We start from the raw sequence: 14,996 nt of genomic DNA, 5'->3' as shown, positions 1-14,996 counted from the left end.
ACAAAGGAGTTAATGTTAATCATGAGAGAGCTGCTAGATTAGATGGGTCCATATAAGTGCATGCAAGCACAAAGCCAGGAAGGAATTGTTTGTTTACTAACCGATTTGGAAAATAATACCGTACATGCGTTTGGAGAAATAACAGGACTTGGAGAACATGGAGAATTAAAAGGAAAGAGACTACAACACGCGCTAGATTTGTTAGCTGTGTTTCACGGGATATACAAACCACTGATCTGCATGTCCTAGAAAATAGAAAGGGAAGGAGTTTGCGTGTACATGCAGATATCAATCGGTCAGCTGTGTACGTTTGGAAAAAGAAAACAAAAATAGAAGATCATAACAATTACAGCAAGGAAATCGGCTGCGCCACAAGTCAAGCAAGGGTAGGTAAATCATGCACGTAATACGGCCTGCGTGCCTTGTTTAGGCCGAACTCATCAGAGTCGGTTTGTATCTAGCTATATAGTTTTGGCCGTCCAGACTTTATAGTTTTTTTTAGGTTAGTTTCTTTAGAGTTTGGGTAGACTATGAAGCGGTCCTCTAGACGTTCATCTTGTTTATTATTGTGAGATTTTCTATCAAGAAAATTACACTTTGGCGAAAGGATTCTCGTGATCGAGAGTTTACTAGCTTTTGGCTTGAGGTCCGTCGGTGACGACGGATTGCGTGTTGGTGACGTCTACACCGACGAGAGGTGCCTTGTTTGCCGAGGTATTGCTAGTCAGTTGTTGTTACCATAGTTTCAGGTTGCGTGTATTTCGCGTAATTGGAAACTTTTATCAATGAAATTTAGTCACGGTTGTTGCATCGTAAAAGATCGGGCAAAATTAGCGGCTCGTCCGAGGTCGTGCTTTCATCAGAGAGTCATCCAGACTCCCCGGCTCAATCCTATGCCTCGACCGGCGAAGGCTATGAAGAGGTGCTCGGGTCCTCCTTATCTGTTGCGATCGATTCTAAAAAATAAAAAATCTGTTGCGATCAAACTTAGGTGCAACGATGGTAATTTGATACTCTATCTTAATGATCTAAACGCTTTTATATTTTTTTTCACAAAGGGAGTAATTTGGAGACCATTCTCAATTCTCACATTAGCACAGCACACGGACGAATTGAGGGAAGGAAGGAAAGGAAACACACTGATAATCAGGCACGACCAGCTCGTTGGTACAACAAACACACACCGGCGAGCTACTTCAGAGTTCACACCAGATAACACCAAGCAGCATCTCTCAAAGAAACAAAAAAGCAGCAAGCAGCAAGCACACTTTGCAAGGGAAGGTACAAGAGAGTGGCTTTTCTACTCTCGGGTGTACACACTCCCCTTATCCACATCATACATATTTGTTTGCCTCTCCTCAAAATTTGAACCACAGCGTGACACACCGTTGTGATTTGCAGAGACCAGAACAGTAATATGCTCCCTCTCATGGACGCGCTCTGTCTCCCACCCTCAAAATAATATTTCTCTCACCGGCGTCTCTCTCACTCTCTCCCAGGCTCTCCTCTCTCTCATAGAAGCCTGCTCTTTCTCTCCACCATTTGGCTCTCTCTCTCCTCCATCTCTGCCAGAGAAGACTGCTTTGTCTCTCTCCTCCCTCACTCTCAGAGAAGACTGCTTTCTCATCTATCTCTCACAGGAATTAAATTTAGTCTCTCCACTCTCTTTTTTCTCTCCCCTTCACAGCTTCTCTATCACTCACGTGAGCTTTTAAAAATCAATCACAACAAGCAACCAAATGGAGCAGGAAGGTAGAAAAATAACACGAGCTGCCATGCACATCAAAACAAAAGAGTGGCTATAGTTGCCTAGGGTGCTCAAGCTACAGTGACATGTCTGTGATGTTTGTCGGTCTTGTGAGTCACATGCCTAGAATGTAGGGCTGCACAGCTATAGAGCTTAAGGAATAAAATAAACTAATGGCCAGAGATGCCCGCACTAATGCTGCAAACGTCATGGACTAGGATAGCCCCTTGCACACATCGCGGAGGTTTTGGATGGCCAGGATAAGGGGTGTGGGCACACCTGAGAGTAGCCACACCTTTCCCAAGGTACAAGGAGGAGAGCACACCCCCTGGATTCATAACGCTACCGGTGATCGATGCACGGGTGCGTGCAGCGACTGGTCAAGCAGTGGAGGCGCGGAGGCAGACCCACTGGCCGACGAAGGTCTTGGCGCAGTCGATGTTGGGGTTGCAGACGAGGAACGACTCCAGGGTCAGGCCTCCGAGCAGCGCGACGGAGAAGCAGGTCTCGCCCGCCTTCAGCCCCTGCACCTTGCTGCACGTCAGCGCCGGCGCCGCCTTCGCGTCGCTCGCCGGCACCACGTGACCTGCGGCAGCTCGATCGCACGCACGTACGTTCGTTCCAGTAGTCAGAGTACAGATCGAGATGTAGTTGCAGTAGTAAGGTACAGTTATCACTGGTTCGTGGAACACATACGCTACCATACCATGGATTGGGTGGAGTCCATCGACACGTACCTTCGTTCAGGTCGCGGCGCACCTGCACGGCGACCCTGGCGTCGGCGAGGGTGACCGCGACGAGAAGGGACGCGATCACGAGAGCGGCAGCTCCGTGGTTCTTCGCCATTGCAGAGGTTGTCAATCGGCGCGAAGGAAGGAATGATAGGCGGATTAGTGGAGAGTTGCTTGTTAGGGTTCTGCTTTGGTGGTGGTGCGGTGATGAGAAGGTTTGCCCTCTAGCCTTTTTATAGCGTGTCAAACCCATGAAAACTCGAAAGTCAAGAGGTGACGACCTGCAGGCCAAGACCTTGGAGACTGCCCGCAACGTAAGGGTGATGGCACCTATGTTCAGGATAACACCAAAGCTGGCTGTGTTGTGGGCGTAACTTGTTTGTGGAACGACTCCGAGGTCAAAGCCGGCGAGCAAACGCGGCGGGGCCGGACGCCGGAGACAGGGTATGGCCGGTAAACACTTCACAAATTTGAGTTAGACTGCCTCACGAGGAAGGTTCCTCTGACATGGTGCCCCAATGCTGTGTCCAGGAGGAACATGGGACTTCCCGGTGGCAAAATGGCAAGCCAGGATACGCCGTCTAAGACAATCACACGGAAAACAAATCAGATGTCACGGTCTTGTCACATGACGACGATGTAGACCTTAACCCTTAACCATGATGTAGATGAGCGCTTAGCAGATGAAGAAAAACAAGAACTGTTGAAAATTATTGACAACTAATCGATGACAAAAGAACATCAGAGGCCGCGGTTTTGTCGGATGAACGCCTTGTGCATGATGGCATGATAGCATAAGCGCTTAGCTCGTCTCCGACATGAAAAGGAACAAAATCGTATCAAATAGCCAGTGACAAAACCTGCTTGAGGGAGACAACACAAAAAATATTTTCATTTGGTAGCGAATGGTATGCATCGAAAACAAGGAAACTTCATGTTGGAACAAGATGAAGAGCTACGCCCGGTCCAACAAAGTAATCTTCATGTTGCTGGGTCCTCTTGCAGCCCTTCCATGAGGTGAGCATTTGTCGTTCCGTATTCGCTGCAGGGTTGTGCTTTGAAGGCCGGCCCGCATTCACGGATATTTGGTTCAGTATGGGACCGAAATCACTAAGCAGAGTCTGTCTATACGTCATATCTAACCTGATGTCACTATATTTGTGGGTTTTTTTCTCAATTCTTTTTTTTCTTGTTATTGCGTTATTTGTGGTAGTTTAGATGTGACATCCTTATAAAACATCTACATGTAAATTAGACAAACTAAATCACTAATCGAGGAGTACTCATTGCAAAGATCACTCCTACCTTCCTAGGTTGCAACAAGTGGCGTGCATGCAGCACGTCACTTGTCGCAACCTGCGAGTTTTTCCCTTTTTCGTAGATCCGTTTATTGAAAACGTTTTATCTCTTAAACCATGCGTTGTCCAAATCTTGAACCGTTTTTCACTGTTGGATTCCTCGCGTCGAGCTTCAAAACTAGATCCATGTTGATAGATTTTGACGAACTTTTTTTTTACGAAAAAAACAGAACCGGGAGTACGGATTTTTCCCTTTCCGAACGCCCGTGCCTCTCGCGGAAGCAAAATCGTGCCTCTCGCGGAAAAAAAAAAGATAGAAAACGTTTTTTTTCGTTTCCGAAAGGCACGGCCGTGCCTCTCGCGAAATCATAACCGTGTCTCTCGCGGAAGCAAAACGGTGCCTCTCGCGAAAGAAAAAAAACGCATTTTTTTCGTTTCCGAGAGGCTCGGCCATGACTCCCGCGAAAGCACGACCGTGCCTCTCGATGAAGGAAAAAAACAGAAAACGTGTTTTTTTTCGTTTCCGAAAGGTACGGCCGTGACTCTCACGAAAACACAATCGTGACTCTCGTGAACGGAAAAAACACGTTTTTTCATGAAAAAAATATATATTTCGACCCAAAAGCTAAGGAAGACAGGTGAAAAACCGAAACGTCGAAAAAAGCCGAAACCGTGTGCGAAAAAATAAAAAATAAACAAAATCCGAAAAGAGCACCCAGAGCACGACACGTGGCAGATGACTGAGAGCATGCCAAGTGACGTTGATCGTTGTGAAGCTGCTCAAAAAACGCTCATTAACTAGTTGCTCTCGGGACCGGCACAACACGCAAATAAAAGAGTTGTGTCAGCCTTCGCCCCGCCACCAAACTGGCCGGGCCTCAAAGTCAGGTCCACAAGCTTATACGGTCCTGAAATTCTAAACTTTTTAGAGCTTTTTGGCATTTTAGGGCCTTTTTATGGCTATTTGGCCCTTTTTAACACGTGTCGACCCTTGAGCCGAGGCCTTTGGGCCGGAACGGCACAACCCTTCTATAAAGGGCTAACATGGTCCGTGGTGGTCCATATCGCCAGATCGATCTGCTCTAGGTCGAGTTTTTTTTGCCAGGACCAAACGGGCTTTTTTTTTCTTTTTTGATTTGTGCGTGTCATCCATTCTTCATCATCGAGAGTTTCGTGTTCTTCGTCAACACCTAAGGATCATCGTTTGTAACACCTAGTGATCATCGTTTGTCATGAAAATAAATTTACTCTTTTTTTGTGGTCCATGAGGTTAGAGATTTTTTTCTATCCTCACAGAATCAGGTCTGTCAAACTTTTTTTGTTGGTTTGATTCTTTATGGAGTTGAAATCATTCATCAACACCATGGTGGAGATATTGTGATCTGATGATCTGCATCTCTACAGGATCATCATCGGTCCAAGAACATTTATCGATCAAGGCTTCTCATCTTTCTAGATGGGCGACTCAATGCGCTTTCAAAAATCATTATTGATAATGTTTGTGTGGATGAAAAATGACAACATTGTTGCTCCAGTCCAATTGCAGCCTCTTTATTGAAGTCTCTGGAGTATTTGTTCTAGTAGCAAAGATTGATACGGTGAAGAATGTGTTTTCAAGAGATTCATTGTAATTCTTAATCACAGGAGTTACTTTATATTTTCTTGGATTTTTTAGATCAAAATCAGTGTACCTATTGTTATGCGCATGAATAAAATTATAGGCATTTTGGGGGAAGCACTACTTTGTTGCAGTCGACCTTCGCTCTGGCGACCGCGATTCCACCCCACCCACCCCACCTCGCCGCCGACTTCCCCGCGACGGCGAGCCCCCTACCCTACACCCCGCCCCCATGCCGAGAGTCGACAGATCTACATGCTCGCCTCCTCGCCCGGGCTCGACAATCCCGTACATGCCTTCCCCCTTTGTGTACCGGGCCTTTCCGGAGAGGCTGCGCCCGATTGGGTCGGTGTCACCGGAGACGCTGCGGGCGACGAGGATGCGGAGGTGGACGGAGCAAGCCACGCGGATCCGCGACGCCGCATCCTCCTATCTCCTGTGCATGAAGGAGTGGAGAGCGCTGTAGCAAAAAGCGGAGGCGGAGCCAGATCCGGAGATGAAGGTGTGGGCATCATGGGGAATCGAGAACTGTGGTGCCAGCACAGATTACGAGCTCCTCAACCTAGCGCGGAGGATCTATTTCGAGGGCAGTCGGGACGAGAAGAGGAGGATGCCACTCCCGACCGCCTCCCCGAAGGACTTCGTCAATTGGGCGCGGGCAGAGGCGAGGAGCACAGATCCACAGAGGCGAGCGAGATGGGAATGCATCGAGGGGAAGATGCCGTCGGCGCCGCCTTCAGATTTGGAAGAGGTCGACCCCTGGCCATACCTCTCCCCTGCCCCGGCCATGGATCGAGAGTTGGGGCATCCTGCAACATTGGCAAAATTGGACCCAAGTGTCACGAGTGGGCAAAGCAATTTTGGCTGGATGCGGCGATAACAGAATTTCAGGAGGTGAATTGCGGACTGGAGCTTGCAGAGGGCATGGAAGAAGAAACCCAAGCTTACTATGCCTACCACTCTAATCATGAATGTGCGAGAAGCAACACCGGAAAGGGCGACAGAAGAGTTTTTGATTGTGGATCTCACCAGCAAGCTGCGGAGAGAGTTGAGGCTGCCCAGGAGAGGCGTAGAATCAACCCAGAAGATTGTGACTCACATCCTGATGCATGCGGAGGAGGGGGAGCTTCCTCCGGTTGCGCCGAATCAGGCCACCCAGCCGTCGGAGGTGATCGCGTGGGCACTGGCGGCAAGGACCTCGAGATTCATGGAAAGGAGAGTGCGCTAGGAAGCATTCTTTCAAGCTCATTCGCAAGAGAGTCTGAATCTGATGGAGATGCTGCAGAGCTCCAACCAAAGCAGGGGATGAGTGTTTCTGACAAAACAGAAACCATGTTGATTATGGAGCTTGCTGGCGGATTCAGAGTGGTTCAGAGTGTAGGGGAACGTAGTAATTTAAAAAAATTCCTACGCATACGCAAGATCATGGTGATGAACAACAACGAGAGGGGAGAGTGTTGTCCACGTACCCTCGTAGACCGAAAGCGGAAGCGTTAGCACAACACGGTTGATGTAGTCGTACGTCTTCACGATCTGACCGATCAAGTACCGAACGCACGACACCTCCGAGTTCAGCACACGTTCAGCCCGATGACGTCCCTCGAACTCCGATCTAGCCGAGTGTTTGAGGGAGAGTTTCATCAGCACGACGACGTGGTGACGATGATGATGTTCTACCGACGCAGGGCTTCGCCTAAGCACCGCTACTATATTATCGAGGCGGACTATGATGGAGGGGGGCACCGCACACGGCTAAAAGATCAAACGATCAATTGTTGTGTCTCTAGGGTGCCCCCTGCCCCCATATATAAAGGAGCAAGGGGAAGGTGCGGCCGGCCAGGAGGGGCGCGCCAGGAGGAGTCCTACTCCCACCGGGAGTAGGACTCCCTCCCTTTTCCTTGTTGGATTAGAGTGGAGGGGAAAGAGGAGGGAGAGAGGAAGGGAAGGGGGGCGCCGCCCCCCTCTCTTTGTCCTATTCGGACTAGGAGGGGAGGGGCGCGCGGCCCTGCCCTGGCCGCCTCTCCTCTTCTCCACAAAGGCCCACTATGGCCCATTAAGCACCCGGGGGGTTCCGGTAACCTTGGTACTCTGGTAAAATCCCGATTTCACCCGAAACACTTCTGATATCCAAATATAGGCTTACAATATATCAATCTTCATGTCTCGACCATTTTGAGACTCCTCGTCATGTCCGTGATCACATCCGGACTCCGAACAACCTTCGGTACATCAAAACTCATAAACTCATAATATAACCGTCATCGAAACTTTAAGCGTGCGGACCCTACGGGTTCGCGAACTATGTAGACATGACCGAGACACGTCTCCGGTCAATAACCAATAGCGAAAGATGGATGCTCATATTGGCTCCCACATATTCTACGAAGATCTTTATCGGTCAGACCGCATAACAACATATGTTGTTCCCTTTGTCATTGGTATGTTACTTCCCCAAGATTCGATCGTCGGTATCTCAATACCTAGTTCAATCTCGTTACCGGCAAGTCTCTTTACTCGTTCCATAATACATCATCCCGCAACTAACTCATTAGTTGCAAGGCTTAAGTTATGTGCATTACCGAGAGGGCCTAGAGATACCTCTCCGACAATCGGAGTGACAAATCCTAATCTCGAAATACGCCAACCCAACAAGTACCTTTGGAGACACATGTAGAGCACCTTTATAATCACCCAGTTATGTTGTGATGTTTGGTAGCACACAAAGTGTTCCTCCAGTAAACGGGAGTTGCATAATCTCATAGTCATAGGAACAAGTATAAGTCATGAAGAAAGCAATAGCAACAAACTAAACGATCAAGTGCTAAGCTAACGGAATGGGTCATGTCAATCACATCATTCTCCTAATGATGTGATCCCGTTAATCAAATGACAACTCGTGTCTATGGTTAGGAAACATAACCATCTTTGATTAACGAGCTAGTCAAGTAGAGGCATACTAGTGACACTCTGTTTGTTTATGTATTCACACATGTATCATGTTTCCGGTTAATACAATTCTAGCATGAATAATAAACATTTATCATGATATAAGGAAATAAATAATAACTTTATTATTGCCTCTAGGGCATATTTCCTTCAGTCTCCCACCTGCACTAGAGTCAATAATCTAGATTACACAGTAATGATTCTAACACCCATGGAGTCTTGGTGCTGATCATGTTTTGCTCGTGGAAGAGGCTTAGTCAATGGTTCTGCAACATTCAGATCCGTATGTATCTTTCAAATTTTATGTCTCCCACCTGGACTAGATCCCGGATGGAATTGAAGTGTCTCTTGATGTGCTTGGTTCTCTTGTGAAATCTAGATTCCTTCGCCAAGGCAATTGCACCAGTATTGTCACAAAAGATTTTCATTGGACCGGATGCACTAGGTATGACACCTAGATCGGATATGAACTCCTTCATCCAGACTCCTTCATTTGCTGCTTCTGAAGCAGCTATGTACTCCGCTTTACACGTAGATCCCGCCACGACGCTTTGTTTAGAACTGCACCAACTGACAGCTCCACCGTTCAATGTAAACACGTATCTGGTTTGCAATTTAGAATCGTCCGGATCAGTGTCAAAGCTTGCATCGACATAACCATTTACGACTAGCTCTTTGTCACCTCCATAAACGAGAAACATACCCTTAGTCCTTTTCAGGTATTTCAGGATGTTCTTGACCGTTGTCCAGTGATCCACTCCTGGATTACTTTGGTACCTCCCCGCTAGACTTATAGCAAGGCACACATCAGGTCTGGTACACAACATTGCATACATGATACAGCCTATGAGAATAGGGAACATCTTTCATCTTCTCTCTATCTTCTGCAGTGGTCGGGCATTGAGTCTTACTCAACTTCACACCTTGTAACACAGGCAAGAACCCTTTCTTTGCTTGATCCATTTTGAACTTCTTCAAAACTTTGTCAAGGTATGTGCTTTGTGAAAGTCCAATTAAGCGTCTTGATCTATCTCTATAGATCTTGATGCCCAATATATAAGCAGCTTCACCGAGGTATTTCATTGAAAAACTTTTATTCAAGTATCCCTTTATGCTATCCAGAAATTCTATATCATTTCCAATCAACAATATGTCATCCACATATAATATTCGAAATGCTACAGAGCTCCCACTCACTTTCTTGTAAATACAGGCTTCTCCAAAAGTCTGTACAAAACCAAATGCTTTGATCACACTATCAAAGCGTCTATTCCAACTCCGAGAGGCTTGCACCAGTCCATAAATGGATCGCTGGAGCTTGCACACTTTGTTAGCTCCCTTTGGATCGACAAAACCTTCTGGTTGCATCATATACAACTCTTCTTCCAGAAATCCATTCAGGAATGCAGTTTTGACATCCATTTGCCAAATTTCATAATCATAAAATGCGGCAATTGCTAACATGATCCGGACAGACTTAAGCATCGCTACGGGTGAGAAAGTCTCATCGTAGTTAATCCCTTGAACTTGTCGAAAACCTTTTGCAACAAGTCGGGCTTTATAGACAGTAACAATCCCGTCAGCGTCAGTCTTCTTCTTGAAGATCCATTTATTATCAATGGCTTGCCGATCATTGGGCAATTCAACCAAAGTCCACACTTTGTTCTCATACATGGATCCCATCTCAGATTTCATGGCCTCAAGCCATTTTGCGGAATCTGGGCTCACCATCGTTTCTTCATAGTTCGTAGGTTCGTCATGGTCTAGTAACATAACCTCCAGAATAGGATTACCGTACCACTCTGGTGCGGATCTTACTCTGGTTGACCTACGAGGTTCATTAACAAGTTGATCTGAAGTTCCATGATCATCATCATTAACTTCCTCACTAATTGGTATAGACGTCATAGGAAACGGTTTCTATGATGAACTACTTTCCAATAAGGGAGCAGGTATGGTTACCTCATCAAGTTCTACTTTCCTCCCACTCACTTCTTTCGAGAGAAACTCCTTCTCTAGAAAGGATCCATTCTTAGCAACGAATGTCTTGCCTTCGGATATGTGATAGAAGGTGTACCCAACAGTCTCCTTTGGGTATCCTATGAAGACACATTTCTCCCATTTGGGTTCGAGCTTATCAGGTCGAAGCTTTTTCACATAAGCATCACAGCCCCAAACTTTATGAAACGACAACTTTGGTTTCTTGCCAAACCACAGTTCATAAGGCGTCGTCTCAATGGATTTCAATGGTGCCCTATTTAACGTGAATGCAACCGTCTCTAAAGCATAACCCCAAAACAATAGCGGTAAATCAGTAAGAGACATCATATATCGCACCATATCTAGTAAAGTACGATTACGACGTTCGGACACACCATTACGCTGTGGTGTTCCGGGTGGCGTGAGTTGTGAAACTATTCCGCATTGTTTCAAATGTAGACCAAACTCGTAACTCAAATATTCTCCTCCATGATCAGATCTTAGAAACTTTATTTTCTTGTTACGATGATTTTCAACTTCACTCTGAAATACTTTGAACTTTTCAAATGTTTCAGACTTATGCTTCATTAAGTAGGTATACCCATATCTGCTCAAATCATCTGTGAAGGTGAGAAAATAACGATACCCGCCGCGAGCCTCACCATTCATTGGACCACATACATCTGTATGTATGATCTCCAACAAATCTGTTGCTTGCTCCATAGTTTCAGAGAACATCGTTTTAGTCATCTTGCCCATGAGGCACGGTTCGCAAGTACCAAGTGATTCATAATCAAGTGGTTCCAAAAGTCCATCAGTATGGAGTTTCTTCATGCGCTTTACACCGATATGACCTAAACGGCAGTGCCACAAATAAGTTGCACTATCATTATCAACTTTGCATCTTTTGGCTTCAACATTATGAATATGTGTATCACTACTATCGATATTCATCAAAAATAGACCACTCTTTAAGGGTGCATGACCATAAGAGATATTACTTATATAAATAGAACAACCATTATTCTCTGATTTAAACGAATAACCGTCTCGCATCAAACAAGATCCAGATATAATGTTCATGCTCAACGCTGGCACCAAATAACAATTATTTAGGTCTAATATTAATCCCGAAGGTAGATGTAGAGGTAGCGTGCCGACGGCGATCACATCGACTTTGGAACCGTTTCCCACGCGCATCGTCACCTCGTCCTTGGCCAGTGTTCGCTTAATCCGTAGGCCATGTTTCGAGTTGCAGATATTAGCAATAGAACCAATATCAAATACCCAGGTGCTACTACGAGCTCTGGTAAGGTACACATCAATAACATGTATATCACATATACCTTTGTGCACCTTGCCATCCTTCTTATCCGCCAAATACTTGGGGCAGTTCCGCTTCCAGTGGCCAGTCTGCTTGCAGTAGAAGCACTCAGTCTCAGGCTTAGGTACAGACTTGGGTTTCTTCTCTTGAGCAGCAACTTGCTTGCTGTTCTTCTTGAAGTTCCCCTTCTTCTTTCCTTTGCCCTTTTTCTTGAAACTGGTGGTCTTATTGACCATCAACACTTGATGCTCCTTCTTAATTTCTACCCCCCGGGAGTAGGACTCCCTCCTTTTTCCTTGTTGGATTAGGAGTGGAGGGGGAAAGAGGAGGGAGAGAGGAAGGAAAGGGGGGGCACCGCCCCCTCTCCTTGTCCTATTCGTACTAGGGGGGAGGGGCACGCGGCCCTGCCCTGGCCACCTCTCCTCTTCTCCACAAAGGCCCACTATGGCCCATTAAGCCCCCGGGGGGGTTCCGGTAACCCCTCGGTACTCCGGTAAAATCCCGATTTCACTCGGAACACTTCCGATATCCAAATATAGGCTTCCAATATATCAATCTTCATGTCTCGACCATTTCGAGACTCCTCGTCATGTCCGTGATCACATCCGGGACTCCGAAAAACCTTTGGTACATCAAAACTCATAAACTCATAATATAACCGTCATCAAAACTTTAAGCGTGCGGACCCTATGGGTTCGAGAACTATGTAGACATGACCGAGACACGTCTCCGGTCAATAACCAATAGCGGAACTTGGATGCTCATATTGGCTCCCACATATTCTACGAAGATCTTTATTGGTCAGATTGCATAATGCTACCTCTTGAGCACTGGGTTGGTTTCCCCCGAAGAGGAAGGGATGATGCAGCAAAGTAGCGTAAGTATTTCCCTCAGTTTTTGAGAACCAAGGTATCAATCCAGTAGGAGACTACGTGTGAGTCCCTCGCACCTGCACAGAACAAATAAATCCTTGCAGCCAACGTGATAAGGGGTTGTCAATCCCTACACGACCACATATGAGAGTGAGATCTGGTAGATATGATAAGATAATATTTTTGGTATTTTTGTGATGAAGATGCAAAGTAAAATAAAAGCAAAGTAAAAAAGCAAAGGAAATAACTAAGTAGGAGGAGATTAATATGATAAAGATAGACCCGGGGGGCATAGGTTTCACTAGTGGCTTCTCTCGAGAGCATAAGTATTCTACGGTGGGTGAACAAATTACTGTTGAGCAATTGACAAAATTGAGCATAGTTATGAGAATATCTAGGTATGATCATGTATATAGGCATCATGTCCGAGACAAGTAGACCGACTCCTGCCTGCATCTACTACTATTACTCCACTCATCGACCGCTATCCAGCATGCATCTAGAGTATTAAGTTAATGAAAACAGAGTAACGCCTTAAGCAAGATGACATGATGTAGAGGGATAAACTCATGCAATATGATGAAAACCCCATCTTGTTATCCTCGATGGCAACAATACAATACGTGCCTTGCTGCCCCTACTGTCACTGGGAAAGGACACCGCAAGATTGAACCCAAAGCTGAGCACTTCTCCCGTTGCAAGAAAGATCAATCTAGTAGGCCAAACCAAACTAATAATTCGAAGAGACTTGCAAAGATAACCAATCATACATAAAAGAAATCAGAGAAGATTCAAATATTGTTCATAGATAGACTTGATCATAAACCCACAATTCATCGGTCTCAACAAACACACCGCAAAAAGAAGATTACATCGAATAGATCTCCACAATAGAGGGGGAGAACATTGTACTGAGATCCAAAAAGAGAGAACAAGCCATCTAGCTACTAACTATGGACCCGTAGGTCTGAGGTGAACTACTCACACTTCATCGGAGGGGCTATGGTGTTGATGTAGAAGCCCTCCGTGATCGGTGCCCCTCCGACGGAGCTCCGGAATAGGCCCCAAGATGGGATCTCGTGGATACAGAAAGTTACGGTGGTGGAATTAGGGGTTTGGCTCTGTATCTGATCGTTTGGGGGTACGTAGGTATATATAGGAGGAAGGAGTACGTCGGTGGAGCAACAGGGGGCCCACGAGGGTGGAGGGCGCGCCTGGGGGGTAGGCGTGCCCCCTACCTCATGGCCTCCTCTTTTGTGTCTTGACGTAGGGTCCAAGTCTCCTGGGTCTTGTTCGTTGAGAAAATCACGTTCCCGAAGGTTTGCTTCCGTTTGGACTCCGTTTGATATTCCTTTTCTTCGAAACCCTAAAACAGGCAAAAAACAGCAATTCTGGGTTGGGCCTCCGGTTAATAGGTTAGTCCGAAAAATAATATAAAAGTGGATAATAAAGCCCAATAATGTCCAAAACAGTAGATAATATAGCATGGAGCAATCAAAAAATATAGATACGTTGGAGACGTATCAAGCATCCCCAAGCTTAATTCCTGCTCGTCCTCGAGTAGGTAAATGATAAAAACAGAATTTTTGATGCGAGTGCTACTTAGCATAATTTTAATGTAATTCTTCTTAATTGTGGTATGAATATTCAGATCCGAAAGATTCAAGACAAAAGTTCATATTAACATAGAAAGAGTAATACTTCAAGCATACTAACAAAGCAATTATGTCTTCTCAAAATAACATGGCTAAAGAAAGTTCATCCCTACAATATCATATAGTTTAGCCATGCTCCATTTTTGTCACACAAGAATGCTCTCATCATGCACAACCCCGATGACAAGCCAAGTAATTGTTTCATACTTTAGTAATCTCAAACCTATAAACTTTCACGCAATATATGAGGACGAGCCATGGACATAGCACTATGGGTGGAATAGAATATAATGAGGGGGTTATGTGGAGAATACAAAAAAGGAGAAAGTCTCACATCAATGAGGCTAATCAATGGGCTATGGAGATGCCCACCGATTGATGTTAATGCAAGGAGGTAGGGATTGCCATGCAACGGATGCACTAGAGCTATAAATGTATGAAAGCTCAACAAAAGAAACTAAGTGGGTGTGCATCCAACTTGCTTGCTCACGAAGACCTAGGGCACTTGAGGAGGCCCATTGTTGGAATATACATGCCAAGTTTTATAATGAAAATTCCCACTAGTATATGAAAGTGACAAAACAAGAGACTCTCTATCATGAAGATTACGGTGCTACTTTGAAGCACAAGTGTGGCAAAGGATAGTAACATTGTCCCTTCTCTCTTTTTCTCTCATTTTTTATTTGGCCTTTCTCTTTTTTATGGCCTTTCTCTTTTTTTAATTCCTCACTTGGGACAATGCTCTAGAAAATGATTATCATCACACTTCTATTTATTTACAACTCAATGATTACAACTCGATACTAGAACAAAAGATGACTCTAT

The 14,996-nt window shown here is 45.5% G+C and overlaps 1 protein-coding gene across 1 annotated transcript; it reads right to left on the bottom strand.

Annotated features, from left to right (window-relative positions):
- Window positions 1-1,819: 1,819 nt before the first annotated feature.
- LOC119272162 lies at window positions 1,820-2,639 on the bottom strand. The gene is made up of 2 exons (XM_037553719.1): window positions 2,485-2,639; window positions 1,820-2,333 (listed from the first exon to the last, which is right to left on the bottom strand). Exons 1-2 carry the CDS (start codon window positions 2,591-2,593, stop codon window positions 2,128-2,130), a joined length of 315 nt encoding a protein of 104 aa, XP_037409616.1. The 5' UTR covers window positions 2,594-2,639; the 3' UTR covers window positions 1,820-2,127.
- Between the last annotated feature and the right edge of the window lie 12,357 nt (window positions 2,640-14,996).

Source organism: Triticum dicoccoides, chromosome 3A (assembly GCF_002162155.2).
Source record: "Triticum dicoccoides isolate Atlit2015 ecotype Zavitan chromosome 3A, WEW_v2.0, whole genome shotgun sequence".
NCBI classification, from domain to species: Eukaryota; Viridiplantae; Streptophyta; class Magnoliopsida; order Poales; family Poaceae; genus Triticum; species Triticum dicoccoides.
This window is presented reverse-complemented; position numbering and strand designations above follow the sequence as displayed.